Source organism: Haliotis asinina, chromosome 7 (genome assembly GCF_037392515.1).
Source record: "Haliotis asinina isolate JCU_RB_2024 chromosome 7, JCU_Hal_asi_v2, whole genome shotgun sequence".
In the NCBI taxonomy this organism is placed as follows: domain Eukaryota; kingdom Metazoa; phylum Mollusca; class Gastropoda; order Lepetellida; family Haliotidae; genus Haliotis; species Haliotis asinina.
In genome coordinates this window covers 47,034,376-47,051,524 of record NC_090286.1, presented here as the reverse complement: position 1 = coordinate 47,051,524, position 17,149 = coordinate 47,034,376, and the positions used below count along the sequence as shown (strand labels likewise).

Here is a 17,149-nt window from a genome sequence, read left to right as displayed (position 1 = left end):
AGTCTACTGACATTCGCTACAGTTGAAAGTCAGTTACACATTATATCAGCGATTAAAAGTACTCAACAGCTTCCGTTACAATCCCCAAAAGGTAACCAGTATAACATATTAACAGTCGTAGTGTATATACATACTCCACTAGACAAATTACACAGCTACTACAGAAAGGTTACTTACATATCTATTTATATTTAAAATAAAGACCAGTTTTTAAATCTTATCAAAATATAATTTTGTATCAAATTTCTTTGGGAACATCAAAAGTACGGCTCAAATGAATGAAATGTAACATTTCATATGTCAAAATATATGATCACGTCAATATAAAACGCAAATCTTCATATACTCCTATTTTTCTAACAGATTCAACATGGCATTCCTTCCTCCTGGTGGACTTCCGGAGATCGTTTTCTCCTTCGACACAACAGGCTCCATGGAAGACTGTCTAACTGAAGTCCGAGGTCGACTCCAGGACATGATACAGCGACTCCAGGCTGATATTCCCGCCATCAGAATTGCCGTCTTCGCACATGGGGATTACTGTACTAAATCCACATATGTCACAAAATGGATCGACTTCTCCACTAACGTCAAAGAACTCTGCGACTTCGTCATGAATGTAAAAAATACAGGAGGAGACGCAGATGGGGGTGAGTGCTACGAGCTTGTTCTCCGACAAGTTGGGGAGGAGTTGTCATGGACACCAGGATCTAACCGTGTTCTCGTCGTTGTTGGGGATGATGACCCCCACGGTCCGGACTTCAGAGACAATACACAAAAGATAGACTGGAGAGAGGAAATACAAACTCTTAAAAAAATGGTAAGCTCATTTCCTCTGAATTCTTAGCTGCTTAGTTCCACTTCATCTTAATATAAATCAAGTGAAATTATATGAAACCTGCGTGTACTTATTCTAATGACAGTATATCTTCATTACTTTCCAGGGAACACGAATCTACGGAGTTGAGTGCAACAGTCGAGCTACGACATTCTTCCAAACCATTTCCAAAGAGACAGGAGGTCGACATCTTAAACTGGACAACTTTACGAACATCTTTGACTTCCTCATGGCCATCTGTTACAGAGAACATGGAGCAGACATCCTTCAAGTAAGTTGAAATACCTTCTCCTAATGTATTTTACATTAAGAATCTTTCCCCAGGTTACACAACTCAATCGCCTTTAACAAAATACACATTAGTATAAGGGAAAATTGTTTCTCTTCACCAGTTATACGAGAAAGAGGTTCGAGCCCGTTGTGGGGATGGTACCCTCAGCAAAGACATGGAAGGAATGTTTACATCCCTCCGTGATGGAACAAATTCCCCTGTTCCACCAACGCCAACGCCGACGCCGACGCCTACGCCGACGGCAACCATTACAGGCTGTGCCGGAAAGAAAGATATGAAAACTTCCACCCTAAAGAAGATAACATCCATGCAAAGAGTCAGGACACCCAAACCAAGATCCATCAAGAGACCAAGAACAAAATCTTTGAAGGTACAATCACCTCTCGTTTCGGTAAAAATGCACAGCAACCAGAAAGCAACAAAGTTTGGGACACCTCTTCTAAGAAGAGAGGAAGTCTTTGAGAACAACTTCAGCTTAAGAGACATGGACTGGTCACCCTGGGTTAAAGTTATCTCCCCTGATGTTCCTCTCAAGCAGGAGACACAATGGGAGAAAAGACGAGGTGCCAACCCTGGATTTAAGAGAAGAACAGTTTTCAAGTCTCAGAACAATAAGCCAGCTCTCTACGAGATCAGTGTTCAGACCACCAAGTTTGGGCGGAGGTGTGTGGTATTCAGCAAGTTCTGCCATCACATTCCCGATAATGTTAACTGGGAAACACGTCTTCTTGGAAACAAACCTGTCAGGGCTCAGGTGAACAATGTTGTGTCTCAGAACTGCAGTGTCTTTGTGCGGCGGGTGGTGTACAGAAGACCATCTGGGCACGTCAAAACAGCCGCAATGATGAAATCCTATGACTACGCTTGGAAGCGTCTAAGATCACGATCCACTGCTCGATATGTTTACAAACAAGGCAGCACAATTTCATCGGACAAAGTATAGAATGTTTCTGAACATTGACTGATAATATGTGATACGAACTGAAAGACAAGGAGACATGGCTGTTTTCGTAAGACGGCATATATTAACGGAGTGTTACGACAGTCCATATTCATTTGCATTTGACTTTGAGACACCGAGATCGAATCTCTGACCATACAACTATCCTCATGCTTTATGTGATGCAGAAATCACAGTGTGCCATAACAGTGCTTTGGTGAGAAGTGTGTTTACAGAATGGAAGATGCTGATAGAAATTACGATATTGTGCATATATTCATATTACGATGTATATAAATGCTTAAATACATCATTCTGAATTTGTATCTTCTTTGTAACAAATACTGTGTTGATACGGGAGTGAAACAAGACATGTACTTACATCATATATGAGACGGCGCGGCAGCCGAGACATTGTCCACACCACCTAGCAATATGGGTGAACGGGAATTAATCACATTTAGTACAATGTGGGAATATCAACGTGTACAGTAGTAAAAATTCGATAAAGCATACATGTAAACGTCGACACTCTAAAGGACAATACCTCCCACCTCCACTTGCAATTACAACTCTTAAGATCTACTAAACTTACAAACCAATCTACATCAAATTACAACTCAAACGAATGTGCATTTAACATTGTACAACCTTACAGATCACAACTTCTTGTTATCATCAATTTAAGTTTGATAACAATATCAGTTGCACGGAAACGTCGTTTAATACAATAACAAGAAGTTCTATGTTTCCGGCTTGACTTCTAGAATGCCGATAAAAGAATTAATAATTATGCATTTAGTAGATGTTTTAGGTCACAGATGATAACCCTTGGACAGTAAAAATGTTTGAAATGAAACAAAAACTTTGGATATATATGGATATATATATACATGTGTGTGTGTGTGTGTGTGTGTGTGTGTGTGTGTGTGTGTGTGCTCAATATTGATACTATTGCTTATTTCACCAAATTTGCAATAATAAATGTATTTAATCAATATTTGCTGTTGCCCGATCTTTGTCGTCCCAAGTATTTGTCTTGAAAACCATCATAATTTAGGGTTAACACCACAATGTTGAGGGAGATCAGATGTCTGGCAAACCAGCCCATTGACCGAAACAATTCGTGAAATATGCATCATAGATTCTTTCTAAATTCGCTACACTACACTGAACCGACTCCACGTGTGAGGAGAAACGACGGTAAACAGAGCGTTCGAGAGATGATTTCCGAAGGTCATAAACGCTCTTCATGAATCAATCGGGTATTCGTGGGTTTAGAAACACCTAAACACCTGCCATGCTTAGAGAGTGGGTGAATGAGTTTAGTTTTACCCCGCACTCAGCAATATTCCTGCTATACTGCGGCGGTCTATACATAATCAAGTCTGGTCCAGACAATCCAGTGATCACCAGGATGAGTATCGATCTGCGCAATTGGGAACCTATAACATGTGTCCACCAAGTCAGAGAGCCTGACCACCCGATCCTGTTAGTCGCCTCTTAACAAGCATAACCCCCCTTTTGTGGCAAGCAGGGTTTGCTGAAAACTATTCTACTCCACCATGACCAGACTAGTAAACACTCAACTATATTTCAAATACCATCAATACATGAAGAGAATTCTGTCAGTGTAAGAAATTCAAAATATGAAACGAAGAACCACTGATAAACGTACAAGCAACGCTGTGTAATCTAACTACCATTGCAACCCCACTGTATACAGAATGTTATGGAAAATATACGTGGCCACAAGGCAGAACTGTATTCTTGTAGAAACCATAATAGCAATCTCTTTCTTTCCAAGCTCGTTAAGCTACGATATATTTGATACATCATTGATAGACGGTCTATGAAAAGGTTTCTTTAATGTATTACTGACATACCTTTAATGTATTACTGACATGCCTCAGCGAAAAGCCCTTTCAATATTAATCATCTTTTAAAACATTTTACACTTTTAAGCATTTAATACATGGTGCATCTGATAGTTGGCAAAACCTAGTTCAGCATAATCATATTTCTCGATCCTTAGCGAAGGCTGTTGAATATGAAGGGAAAACGATTTTGTGTTGAAGTCACACGACGAAAGGCAATGTGATGTTCGCTTATTGCAGTTAGAAATCACGTTGATCCTACATGGTTTCGGCAATAAAGCAAATTTCCCACACCGAATTATTGGAGATAATAATCAGAATTGCCATGCTAAACTTTTTTTTATTTCTGAATCATTATTTTACATACAAGTCAGCACTTGAAAATGCGTAATGGACTGATGATTATATTTCGATCTTTCCTCTTTGGTTTGTAAACCATAAGCTCATTTTTCAGCAGTCTGTACTAATCAAATGTTATCGCAATACATTTCAACATCAAAACCGATTCCTTCCGGTTTGTCAACTATAAAAGAAAACAGGAAAGCTATGTCCCATATATCCATTACGTGTATCCATCAGGATCAACAGTCAGCCAACTATTAGCAACAACATGAGGTCAATGAGGTCAATACCTGTTTTATTGACCCGCGAAAAGCAATATTGATCGAGGACGAAGTCCGAGGTTAATATTGCTCTTCGCGGGTCCAAACTATGTACGTCAATAGCACACTTTTTATTAGATTATCATTGTTAAAGCAATAACTGACTTTAACATGTCAGTTACTAAAACTATTACTCAAAGAGGACTTTTGTCAACGAAACACCTGCAGTATTCCTATTTATTCTTACAGAGTTTACATTGACATGTACTTGGCAAGTAAAGCATTCCGCGAAGCAATGATGTCATCGTAAAATGTACAAACTCTGCCCATTGCAGGTACATAGCATACATGGCGACAAGAGCCTTCGATAGACAGTATAAAGAGTTTTGATATCAACAACGTATTTGAGAGAGTATGTTCATTTGTTTATGAACGCACGTTCCGCGTGTTGCCATTCTGCATGTGTCACTTTCAGGATCAGCACATTTCTTGAGTCAAAGGTGTTGTAATAATCTTCAAATATGTTTCCACCCTCCACTGAATAATTCGTTCGTTCCAAGAAATTGAGCACATATCTGACCTTGCCTGATCTTCAAAACGCAACAAAAGGTCAAGCCTGAACATGCCAATACAACACGCCTAAGCGAGTTCCTATCGATCGCCTCCCTGGCAGTATATAAGCTGAATGGCTAGCAGAGAAAGATCAGTCTACTCACACGCACAGAAGTCGAAACCGTCTGTCAGTTACGACTAATACCAGCGAAATAAAAGAACTAAATAGCTACCGTCGCAATTAAGCAAGGTAATTCCTGGAAAATATTTACAGTGGTAGTGTACATACATAGTTACGCAGTTGGGTCTAATTTCATGAAGACAGCTACTATAGAAATGTGGCACAATTATTTATCTGTCCGGATTTAAAGAAAGGGTCAGAAATTAAAACAAATCTGCTAAACTGACGATTCAAAATTCAGTCAAAATATTCATATTCAGTGATGTCATTTATGAATGAATTTCCGTAAATGTTTAAATCACCCTTGGACTTACAATATTGAAAATATGTTTAGCACAAAGTGTTACTTCTTACAGAGCTTTCCTTTTCCCATAAGGGTCATGTCAGGGTAATAGATGACTCCGTGAATTTGCAGTCAATATCTTCTTGTGCAAAGTAATGGTGTAATTGATTTTTTTTTTACTTTTTTTTAACAGATTCATCATGGCATTGCTTCCTCCTGGTGGACTTCCGGAGATTGTATTCTCCTTCGATACAACAGGCTCCATGGAAGACTGTCTAACTGAAGTCCGAGGTCGACTCCAGGACATGATACAGCGACTCCAGGCTGATATTCCCGCCATCAGAATTGCTGTCTTCGCACATGGTGATTACTGCACCAAATCCAGATATGTCACAAAGTGGATCGACTTCTCCACTAACGTCAAAGAACTCTGCAACTTTGTCATGAAAGTAAAACGGACAGGAGGAAGAGCAGACGGGGGCGAGTGTTACGAGCTTGTTCTCCGACAAGTTGGCGAAAAGTTGTCATGGACACCAGGATCTAACCGTGTTCTCATCGTTGTCGGGGATGATGTCCCCCATGATCCGAACTTCAGAGGCAATACACAAAAGATAGATTGGAGAGTGGAGACTCAAAATCTGAAGAAAATGGTAAGCTCATTTCATCTGAATTCTAGCTGCTTATCTGTCCTATACCCCTTATATCAAATGGAAAGTATAAAGTAAAACATGGTAAGCTCATTCTGTCTGAATGCTTATTTGTGTGTTTGTATATTTCACTATTTTATAAATCAAATGAAAGGCATTTTCCGAAACTCCAGTATGTTTCTAATCCACTGACTGTGTGTCTCCATTACGTTCCAGGGAATACGAATCTATGGAGTTGAGTGCGACAGTCGAGCTACGACATTCTTCCAGACCATTTCCAAAGAGACAGGTGGTCGACATCTTAAATTGGACAACTTTACAAACATCTTTGACTTCCTCATGGCCATTTGCTACAGGGAGCATGGAGCAGACACCCTTCATGTAAGTTCAATTACCTTCTCATCGTGACGTATTGATGTTTATCATTTTCCCCACATTACACAAATACATTGTCCACAACAAAACACACATATTTACAGGGAGTTTTGCCTTTTCTCTTCTACAGCAATACGAGAAAGAGGTTCGAGCCCGTTGTGGGGATGGTACCCTCAGCAAAGACATGGAAGGAATGTTTACATCCCTCCGTGATGGAATAGTTTCCCCTGTACCGACAACGACAACGACAACGACAGTTACAAGCGATGCCCCAAAGAAAAGTGTGAAGGCTTCCACCGTTAAGAAACCAACATCCATGCAGAAAGTCAGGAAACCTAAACCCAGATCCATCAGGGAACCAAACAAACAAACTCTGAAGGTAAAAATATTCGCCTTTCGTAAATGATGCACTGTAACACTGAGATTTTGGAACTTACCTTTTTCTGCTGACTCGTACAGGGAATCTGATGATACTATTATTTATTTCCAGAAGCCAACAAAGTTTGGGAAACCTCTTCTGAGAAGAGAGGAAGTGTTTGAGAACAACTTTAGCTTAAGAGACATGGACTGGTCACTCTGGGTCAGGGTTATCTCCCCTTTTGTTCCTCTCAAACAGGAGGCACAATGGGAGAAAAGACGAGGTGCCAACCCTGGATTTAAGAGAAGAACAGTCTTCAAGTCCCAGAACAATAAGCCAGCTCTCTATGAAGTCAGTGTTCAGACCACCAAATTTGGGCGGAGGTGTGTGGTATTCAGCAAGTTCTGCCATCACATTCCCGATAATGTTAACTGGGAAACACGGCTACTTGGAAACAAACTTGTCAGAGCTCAGGTGAACAATGTTGTGTCTCAGAACTGCAGTGTCTTTGTGCGAAGGGTGGTGTACAGAAGAGCATCGGGGCACACCAAAGCAGCCGCAATGATGAAGCCATATGACTACGCTTGGGGGCGTCTAAGATCACGATCTACTGCTCGATATGTTTACAAACAAGGCAGCACAATTTCATCGGACAAAGTGTAGAATGTTCTGAGCATCCACTGACAATATGTGATATGAACTGAAAGAATACGGGGACATGGCTGTTTTCCTAAGACGCCATATGTCAAACGAGTTTCTTGAATTAAGTATGGTAGGAGAGTCTTTATTCATTTGACATCGAGATCGAATCTCATACAGTACGAATAATGTTATGTTTTATGTGAGCACGGTATGTCATAATATTCAGCGCGTGACTGAGAAGTGCCTTTTACAGAGTGAAAGAGACTGAAAGAAATGTAAACTGTTGTACATATAACCATGTTATTATTTATATAAAACATACAAATTCACTTGCGTTTTTCTTCTTTGTAACATGTGCAATGTTAAAACGACCCTATAGGTGTTAGGTCAGGCACCACAATTACAAGGCAATGTCGCCTTAATGCTTCATATTCCCAACAATCTCTTAATGACATATAGTTCTTTAAACAGTATTTTTAACGCAAAGATGTTGGCATGTTCAGCTGCAAGGTCTCCGTTGCTGCTGTTATTGTTCTAGTCATCAGTTTGGGATCCCTGACTGGATTCTGTAGACATGGATTCATGAATCGTCCCGATTATCACTATTTGTCTGTATCCTAGCTTGTGTCTTTCACCCAAACTGTAAATATCATATAACTATCACATGAGATGGCAGACTGTTATTAAACCAACACAAACAACCCACAGACAATAGCTGAAACATGTTCCATATCGCATAGTCTTCTGGGTGAACGGGAATTAATAGCTATTTGTACACCATGAGCATATAACAGTTACAGTAATTAGCATGCATTAAAGCATACATGTAGTTAAAAAACTAAAGGCCAACATATCAAACAAGTGAAACAAGACATGTACTTACATCATATATGAGACGGTGCGCCGTCATTAAACCAGCATAAAGAACAGAACACACCAGCTGAGACATTGTCCACACAACCTAGTCGTATGGGTGAACGGGAATTAATCACATTTAGTACATTATGGGAATATAAATGTTTACAGTAGTAAAAATTCAAAAAAAGCATACATGTAAACGTCGACATCTCTAAAGGATAATGCCTCCCACCTTCAGTTGATGTGCAGTTATACAAGTCTTAAAATCTAATTGACTTGACAACAAGCTTCACCAAATTACAACTCAAATTAATGTGCATTTAAAACTGAAGCATACAATGTATGGATCATACCTTCTTGATATTATCACTCTCGGGTTGACAACGATGTAAGAATCTACATCGAAACGGTTCAGGCAATAACAAGAAGTTGTATGTTTCATTTTTGACTCAACACCGTCTAGAATGCCGATCAAACAATTAATTTACATTTTGTGGATCTTTTAGGTCACAGAAGATACCCGTACAGTGCATTAAAAAGTATTGCATTGAAACCATCACACACCAATGAGGAAATACATTTGTGCTCCAACTTAATATTAATGATAAATTCTCTATCGCGCGCAATTTATTTAATCAATATTTGCTGTAGTTACATTTGCTGTTATTACTATCTTTGTCCTCCCTAGTATTGTCATCCATGGCATCATGTAAAACTGCCTCGAAACAGACACGTCACACAATCACACATTCTCTCTAAACGTGTTACACTGCATTGGGCTGATCAAAGAAATCGAGTCCGCGACGCATGTGTGGGGTGAGAACGTAAACAATGCGTTTGAGAGATAATTTTCAAAGGTCATAAACACTGTTCTCGAAGCACCTATTCCCTGTACCCCTTCTGTGATACATGTTCTGTTGTATCTGGTATCATGTTTTCATGAACTTTACATTTATATATTAGTGTCAACATAAAACTAAAGAGAATTAATCCTATCAGTGCAACAGTGCCAAAATATAAACGAGGACTTGATGAATTAACGTACTGACAACGCTGTGTCGTCTAACTACCATTGCAACACCAATGAATACAGACAGACAGAATGTTTGTTTAGTCCATCGTACAAAAACAACGGTTACAAAATTTATAATTTGTGGATGTGTCTAATTTGATATACAATAATATAAAAGAGAAATGAGAGCTGGCAGCCCAACAGTAAATACTAGTACTTATAGCATGTGCATTGTACTTTTAAAGATATGATAAAGACATTTTAGCAATACTAATCAGTAGCTGTACCTTATTTATTTGTAACATGTTCACAAACTTCATCATATCTGGTCTGGCAATGATATGTTTCAAAATGGTGTACGTATGCTTAAATATTTATGACAAATGAACAAGAAATGGTAATCTTCAAGATCGTTCTCAAAAAATGGATACAGACGATCGTGTAATGGTGTTTAACGTGCAGCCCATCTGCCCCTTTCAATCATCATTGTATGTGAACTCAGTCTGAACGTGTAAGAGAAATTCTATATTTCCCTATATCAATATGTACTAGAAACTTTTCAAACTTCACGTTGTTGAAGTCACTCGATGAAGGGCAGTAATACAGGTGAAAAGTGTCTTCATTGACTGTAATTAAAAACGACTTTCAGCGCACTTGATTTCGACCATAAACCAAATTTTCTTTAAAGCTTTACAAGAGATGTAAAGACATCTTTTTTCGGAATTGGCATGTTCAACTTCCACAATGGACCGGTATTCACGTGTGTATTACGATCGTTTTGCAATGTTCTGTTAATATTGATGTGTGAATCATACACTTATTATTCAGTAATTTTTCTACAATGACAAAGCCTATATTGATCAGACGTAACTCCAACACAATTCCACATAAAAACAGGTTCCTTTCTGTTTATTCCCAAACAAAATCAAACCACTAAAGCTACATCCCATCTTACTATTACAGGCATCCATCAGGATCAATAGTCAGCCGACTATTAGCAAAAATAACAATAAAAACCCTTTCACTCCTCGTAGTCACATTATCATCTCGCACCATACTTAAATACGGAAACCCAATTCTAATGTATGGTAACTGTTCTACGGAAAAGGGTTTTGTATATCCTGTCAGTTGTTTCCACTTTCACATCGTGTAGTATGGCATTGCAACTGTAAAAGCTTGATACGACCGTATCCCACACTTTCATCGAATGTACGCCAATATTATGTGTAGATATTTCCTGAAAATGCATGGATGTTCAGCATATATAGTGACATTATTTTCCTGATGTATATTTTTTTGTCTGTTTTTGTTTGTTTGTTTGTTTGTTTTTTTGTCATGGAAACTGTCAGGATTGTACAATTTACGCTCAATATCACAAATGGTCACAAAAGTATATTGTAGCACTTACTAAGGGACTGGTCAGTAGTATTATATTGAAATGATTTACGTAATTCATCCAAACTGTTTTCGTAAAGTTCAAGTACGAATAACTTAGTGGTTCTTTTTGTGAATGGGTGTTGTAATAGGGTCACAGAATCTGGGAACAGATACATATCTAAAACGTCTTATCTTTCTAGACAAAGACAAAAACTCAAAGACACTGTTCATTGCAAAGAAAGGACATCGGTGCTGCTAAGGGTAACTTCAGAACGTCAATGTATTCTCCATATGTAACACAACAACGCGAATAACACACTTTTTGTTAGATTGCAATTATTAACGCAATTAAATGCTCTAATGTTGGACGACATATTTCCACTCTCATGTCAAACTACTCCTTCACAACAATATTCCAAGTATATATGTTTACATAGAATAATATTGACATTCTGCCTGGCAAATTAAGCATTCCGCGAAGTAATGACATCATCTTTAAATACACACACTCAGCACATAGCGCGTACATAGCATACATGACGATAATATCCTTCGACAGGCAGTGTAAAGAGATTTGATATCAACAACGAATTTGAGGGAGTATGTTCATATGTTTATGAACGCACGTTTCACGTGTCGATTCTGCAAATGTCACTTTCAATAACTGCACATTTCGTTAGTCAAAGGTGTTGTAATAATTCCCAAAGACTTTTCAGTTCTCAGCTGATTCATTCTTTCTTTTCGTTTATTTCAATAAGTTAAACACAGAAACGCACAGACATGAACATTCTCTGGTCTTCAAAACGCAACGAAACACAGGTCGAAACGTGTCAACCACCTCAAGCCCAAACACCCCACCCAGCCAGTATAAAAGCTAGCGGGCTCTCTGTGTAAGATCAGTCTACTTACACACATTGACGTTGAAACCATCTGTCAGCTACGCTTAATACCAGCGAAGTAAAAGCAGTACTAAATATCTACTGCCATACTTAGAAAGGTAACTCGTGGCAGATATTTACAGTGCTAGAGTACATACATAGTTATGTAGTTGAGTCTAACTTCATGAGCACAGGTACTAAAAAACAAAGGTTGCATACTTATCAGCTCTCTACTTTTTAAGAAAAAGGTCAGTTGCTAAATCAAATCTTTGTTTCCAAATCCAACGAAAGAATTTATGGTGACTACTGCCATTTATGAGTAAATTTCCTCAATTTTACTTGAGACTATCAAACCTAATCCTGAAGTAACAAAATGTTACCCTTGCCCCAAAAAGCTCTAGGTCAGCTTAACATATCACTGCAGCAATCTGAAAAGAACTTCCTTTTGTACACATGTCATAAATATGATTTCTTTTGTCTTTTCGAACAGATTCATTATGGCTTTACTTCCTCCTGGTGGACTTCCAGAGATCGTTTTCTCCTTCGACACAACGGGTTCTATGAGGACATGTCTGGCTGAAGTCCGAGGTCGACTCCAAGACATGATACAGCGACTCCAGGCTGACATCCCCGCCATCAGAATTGCCGTCTTCGCACATGGTGATTACTGTACCATTTCCACATATGTCACAAAGTGGATTGACTTCTCCACTAGCGTCAAAGAACTCTGCGACTTCGTCATGAATGTCGAAGATACAGGAGGAAAGGCAGACGGGGGCGAGTGTTACGAGCTTGTTCTCCGACAAGTTGGGGAGGAGTTGTCATGGACACCAGGATCTAACCGTGTTCTCGTCGTTGTCGGGGATGATGACCCCCACGGTCCGGACTTCAGAGACAATACGCAAAAGATAGACTGGAGAGAGGAAATTCAAACTCTTAAGAAGATGGTAAGCTCATTTCATCTGAATTCTCATTTGTTTATGTGTCCATTTCACTGTTTCCCCTTAATATATATCAAATGGAAAGTATAAAGTAAAAACAAATGGTAAGCTCATTGTGTCTCAATGCTTATTTGTTTGTATGTACATTTCACTGTTTTATAAATCAAATGAAAGGCATTTTCCGAAACTCCAGTGTGTTTCTAATCCACTGCCTGTGCCTCCATTACGTTCCAGGGAATACGAATCTATGGAGTTGAGTGCAACAGCCGAGCTGAGACATTCTTCCAGACCATTTCCAACAATACAGGTGGTCGACATCTTAAATTGGACAACTTTACAAACATCTTTGACTTCCTCATGGCCATCTGCTACAGGGAGCATGGAGCAGACACCCTTCATGTAAGTTCAATTACCTTCTCATCTTGACGTATTGATGTTTATCATTTTCCCCACATTACACAAATACATTGTCCATAACAAAACACACATATTTACAGGGAGTTTTGCCTTTTCTCTTCTACAGCAATACGAGAAAGAGGTTCGAGCCCGTTGTGGGGATGGTACCCTCAGCAAAGACATGGAAGGAATGTTTACATCCCTCCGTGATGGAATAGTTTCCCCTGTACCGACAACGACAACGACAACGACAACGACAACGACAGTTACAAGCGATGCCCCAAAGAAAAGTGTGAAGGCTTCCACCGTTAAGAAACCAACATCCATGCAGAAAGTCAGGAAACCTAAACCCAGATCCATCAGGGAACCAACCAAACAATCTTTAAAGGTAAAAATATTCGCCTTTCGTAAATGATGCACTGTAACACTGAGATTTTGGAACTTACCTTTTTCTGCTGACTCGTACAGGGAATCTGATGATACTATTTCTTTTTTAATTCCAGAAGCCAACAAAGTTTGTGAAACCTCATCTGAGAAGAGAGGAAGTGTTTGAGAACAACTTCAGCTTAAGAGACATGGACTGGTCACTCTGGGTTAAAGTTATCTCCCCTGTCGTTCCACTCAAACAGGAAGCACAATGGGAGAAAAGACGGGGTGCCAACCCTGGATTTAAGAGAAGAACAGTTTTCAAGTCCCAGAACAATAAGCCAGCTCTCTACGAAGTCAGTGTTCAGACCACCAAGTTTGGGCGGAGGTGTGTGGTGTTCAGCAAGTTCTGCCATCACATTCCCAATAATGTTAACTGGGAAACACGGCTACTTGGAAACAAACTTGTCAGAGCTCAGGTGAACAATGTTGTGTCTCAGAACTGCAGTGTATTTGTGCGAAGGGTGGTGTACAGAAGAGCATCGGGGCACGTCAAAACAGCCGCAATGATGAAATCCTATGACTACGCTTGGAGACGTCTAAGATCACGAACCACTGCTCGATATGTGTACAAACAAGGCAGCACAATTTCATCGGACAAAGTGTAGAATGTTCTGAGCATTCACTGATAATTTGTGATATGAACTGAAAGAATACGGGGACATGGCTGTTTTTCTAAGACGCCATATATCAAAGAGAGGCGTGGTTGTTTTCTTAAGACGCCATATAGCAAAGAGGGCATTCTTGGATTAACTATGGCACTAGAGTCTATATTCATTTGCATTTGACTTTGAAAGACATCGAGATCGAATCTCATACCCTACAAATCGTCTTAAGCTTTATGCGAGCACGGTGTGTCATAATGTTCAGTGCGCTTTACAGAATGCTGTACATATATCTACGTTATTATTACATAAAACATACAGATTCACTTGCTTTTTTCTTCTTTGTAACATGTGCAATGTTAAAGCGACCCTATATGTGTTAGGTCAGGCACCACAATTGCAAGGCAATGTCGCCTTTGTGCTTTATATTTCCATATATCTTCATATCTCTTAACAACATATAGGGCTTTTTAACCAGAAGATATGGTCATGTTCAGCTACAAGGATTTGATCACTGTAAGCATTATGCTTGTCATCAGTTTAGGATTCTTGACTGGCTTCCTTCCTGTAGTCGTTGATTCATGATTCTTCACGAGTGTCACCATTTATCTGTATTCATGATCGTGTCTTTCACCATATCAGTAGTTATAGGAGATGACAGGTTGTTATTAAACCAGCACCACGCAAAACCAATAGCTGAGGCATGTCCCACACTGCATAGTCTTCTGGATGAAATGGAATTAATTGCTATTCGTACATCATAAGAATGTAATAAACAATCAGAGTACATATATAAATGTCGGCAAACCGGAGGACATTACCTCTCACCTTTAGTTGATGTGTAGTGTTATACAGCCTGTAAAATCTATTAAGCTAAATAACAAGCTGCACCTAAACACAACTCAGCATAATCATGTATCTAGTGTATGTTTTAGATCAAAGGAGATAACTTTGTACAGTAAAACTGTCTGTAATGAAACAGCAAAGGAAACTCTGTGAGAGATATTTCAGCTCAAAATTAAGTTTTAGGATGTATTTCCCAAAATACGCTGTCAATTTAGCCAGAATATGTTGTTATTTGTTGTTCAAATCTGTGTCATCCCAAGTGTTGCCCTTGATAACTAGCAACCATATACCATACTGGGTATATTTGTTGACAACAGAACACAGAGAGACGTGTGTGGAGAGCCAAATGGCAAACTGCTGGTTGAGCATAACAATCCGCGAAGTAAAGACGTGACACATTCATTCTAAACTCGCCACACTACACTGTGCTACTCACTGAAACTGAGCCCTAGACGCTCGTATGAGGAGCAATGAACGTAAGCATCGCGTTTGGGAGATAGTTTCCAAAGATCATGAATAGCGTTCTTGAATGACCCATCGCCTTTACTTATACTACGAGTGAAATATTGTCAATACACAATGAAAATCTTATCATTGTAACAGGATTGAATGAATGAATGAATGTTTTTTCTTATTTCCTTCATCAACTTCAGAGAGTGGCACACGTTCATTTCACTGTATCAAACTGAAGTTTCATATTTGCATGATCCTAGTAAGACTCGTATAAGTCACTGTTTATGAGTATAGCAATGATTGTAGGTTCCAGGAACCTATGCAACCTCATACACATGTCTACTCATCCCAGCTGTCAAAGGCTTCTATTGTCTACAACAGGGGTTTTGACTTAGTTACCTGCATGGTCTGCAATACACATTTACTGATCGACGCTTAATGTATCAAATATATGTTCATAAAGAATGTTCCCTGCATATGCTACAGCTGTGTAATATACCAGTTGGTGTTTTATTTATGTCACCACACTCTTCATCAAACATTAAACAATGAGAACATTTTGCGCAGTACGTTCAAAATAGCTCTGTGTATTTTCAATGTTATTTATTTTGTCAGGGACATGTTATTTTTACTCTTAGCCATGTGTTAACACAATAGACTGGGTTTAAACCAAATAATAGCCCCTTCCCAATATAATCTAAATTGTGATATATGAACCATAAGGTGATTTTTGCCAGCAGTTTTGTTCCAGTGTTGCAACAGTCTGTACTTATTTCCTTCAATGCAGTACATGTGATCATACAATTACAGATCAATGTCATGTCTTTCCGTTTGTAAACTGAAATCCAAATCCCATTGTAACATTGATCCATCAGGAACAAACGCCAACTATTAGCAATAGAATGCACTTAGCGTATTGTTATATATCAGAAACAAATATGATTATGCTCATTCTTTTTATCACGTGTTCTTCACATTTCCATCTCGTACCTGACGTTTTATAACTGCTCCAGTGAAAACCTTATATTCACTGCCCTTTAATTGCTTTCATTTCCTATGTTACACGTTCATGAATTACATGAAATAAGATGTAGACATTTCCTTAAACAAACACACATACACATACACACGCGCGCACACACAAACACACACATACACCCACTCAAACATAAAACGTTTTTGCGGGAGCAGTTTGTAGTTTAGCAATGAGTTTCCCGTGGCAGTTTAGTTTGTGCTGGGCCACCGTATATTCTTGAATTTGCAAAAGAGGGGCACTAATTAGGGAAACTCGCTAATTGTAACAGAAACACTGGCAGTAATCATACATATTTCACGGAGAATGTTATTCACATTCTACCTGGCAAGTGAAACCTTCCGCGAAGCAATGACGTCATCACGTCATCACAAATACACGAACTCTAAACATGCCCGCTAGATCCTGTTTACGACGAAAATGTCCGCCAACAGTGTAAGGAGATTTGATTTTTACGACGTATTTGAGAGTGAAGTTTCAGTTGTTTCTTAGCGCACGTTCCGCGTTTGTCGATTCTGCATATGTCACTTTCAATGACAGCACATTCCATTAGTACAAAGTGCTGTACTAATTCCCGAATACTTTATCATCCTCAACTGACCAATCCTTTCGTTTTGTTTGTTTTGTTTCTTTTGAGAAACATGCATTATGGTGAAACGCATAGACGTGAACAGTGTCTTTTCTTTAAAACACAGCCAGAAAACAGGTCTAAACACGACAGCCACAACAAGCCTCAG

The 17,149-nt window shown here is 39.0% G+C and overlaps 3 protein-coding genes across 3 annotated transcripts; all 3 read left to right on the top strand.

The window, feature by feature from the left end:
• LOC137291397 (uncharacterized) lies at positions 1 to 2,383 on the top strand. The gene is made up of 4 exons (XM_067822730.1): positions 1 to 91; positions 364 to 820; positions 945 to 1,109; positions 1,231 to 2,383. The coding sequence occupies exons 2-4, from the start codon at positions 371 to 373 to the stop codon at positions 2,071 to 2,073; spliced, it is 1,458 nt and encodes a 485-aa protein (XP_067678831.1). The 5' UTR covers positions 1 to 91; positions 364 to 370; the 3' UTR covers positions 2,074 to 2,383.
• A 3,355-nt stretch (positions 2,384 to 5,738) lies between these two features.
• LOC137290917 (uncharacterized) lies at positions 5,739 to 7,608 on the top strand. The gene is made up of 4 exons (XM_067822121.1): positions 5,739 to 6,215; positions 6,429 to 6,593; positions 6,718 to 6,966; positions 7,078 to 7,608. The coding sequence occupies exons 1-4, from the start codon at positions 5,766 to 5,768 to the stop codon at positions 7,606 to 7,608; spliced, it is 1,395 nt and encodes a 464-aa protein (XP_067678222.1). The 5' UTR covers positions 5,739 to 5,765.
• Positions 7,609 to 11,653: 4,045 nt separating this feature from the next.
• Positions 11,654 to 14,406, top strand: LOC137290974 (uncharacterized). The gene is made up of 5 exons (XM_067822206.1): positions 11,654 to 11,831; positions 12,203 to 12,659; positions 12,888 to 13,052; positions 13,177 to 13,437; positions 13,553 to 14,406. Exons 2-5 carry the CDS (start codon positions 12,210 to 12,212, stop codon positions 14,081 to 14,083), a joined length of 1,407 nt encoding a protein of 468 aa, XP_067678307.1. The 5' UTR covers positions 11,654 to 11,831; positions 12,203 to 12,209; the 3' UTR covers positions 14,084 to 14,406.
• The last annotated feature ends 2,743 nt before the right edge of the window (positions 14,407 to 17,149 follow it).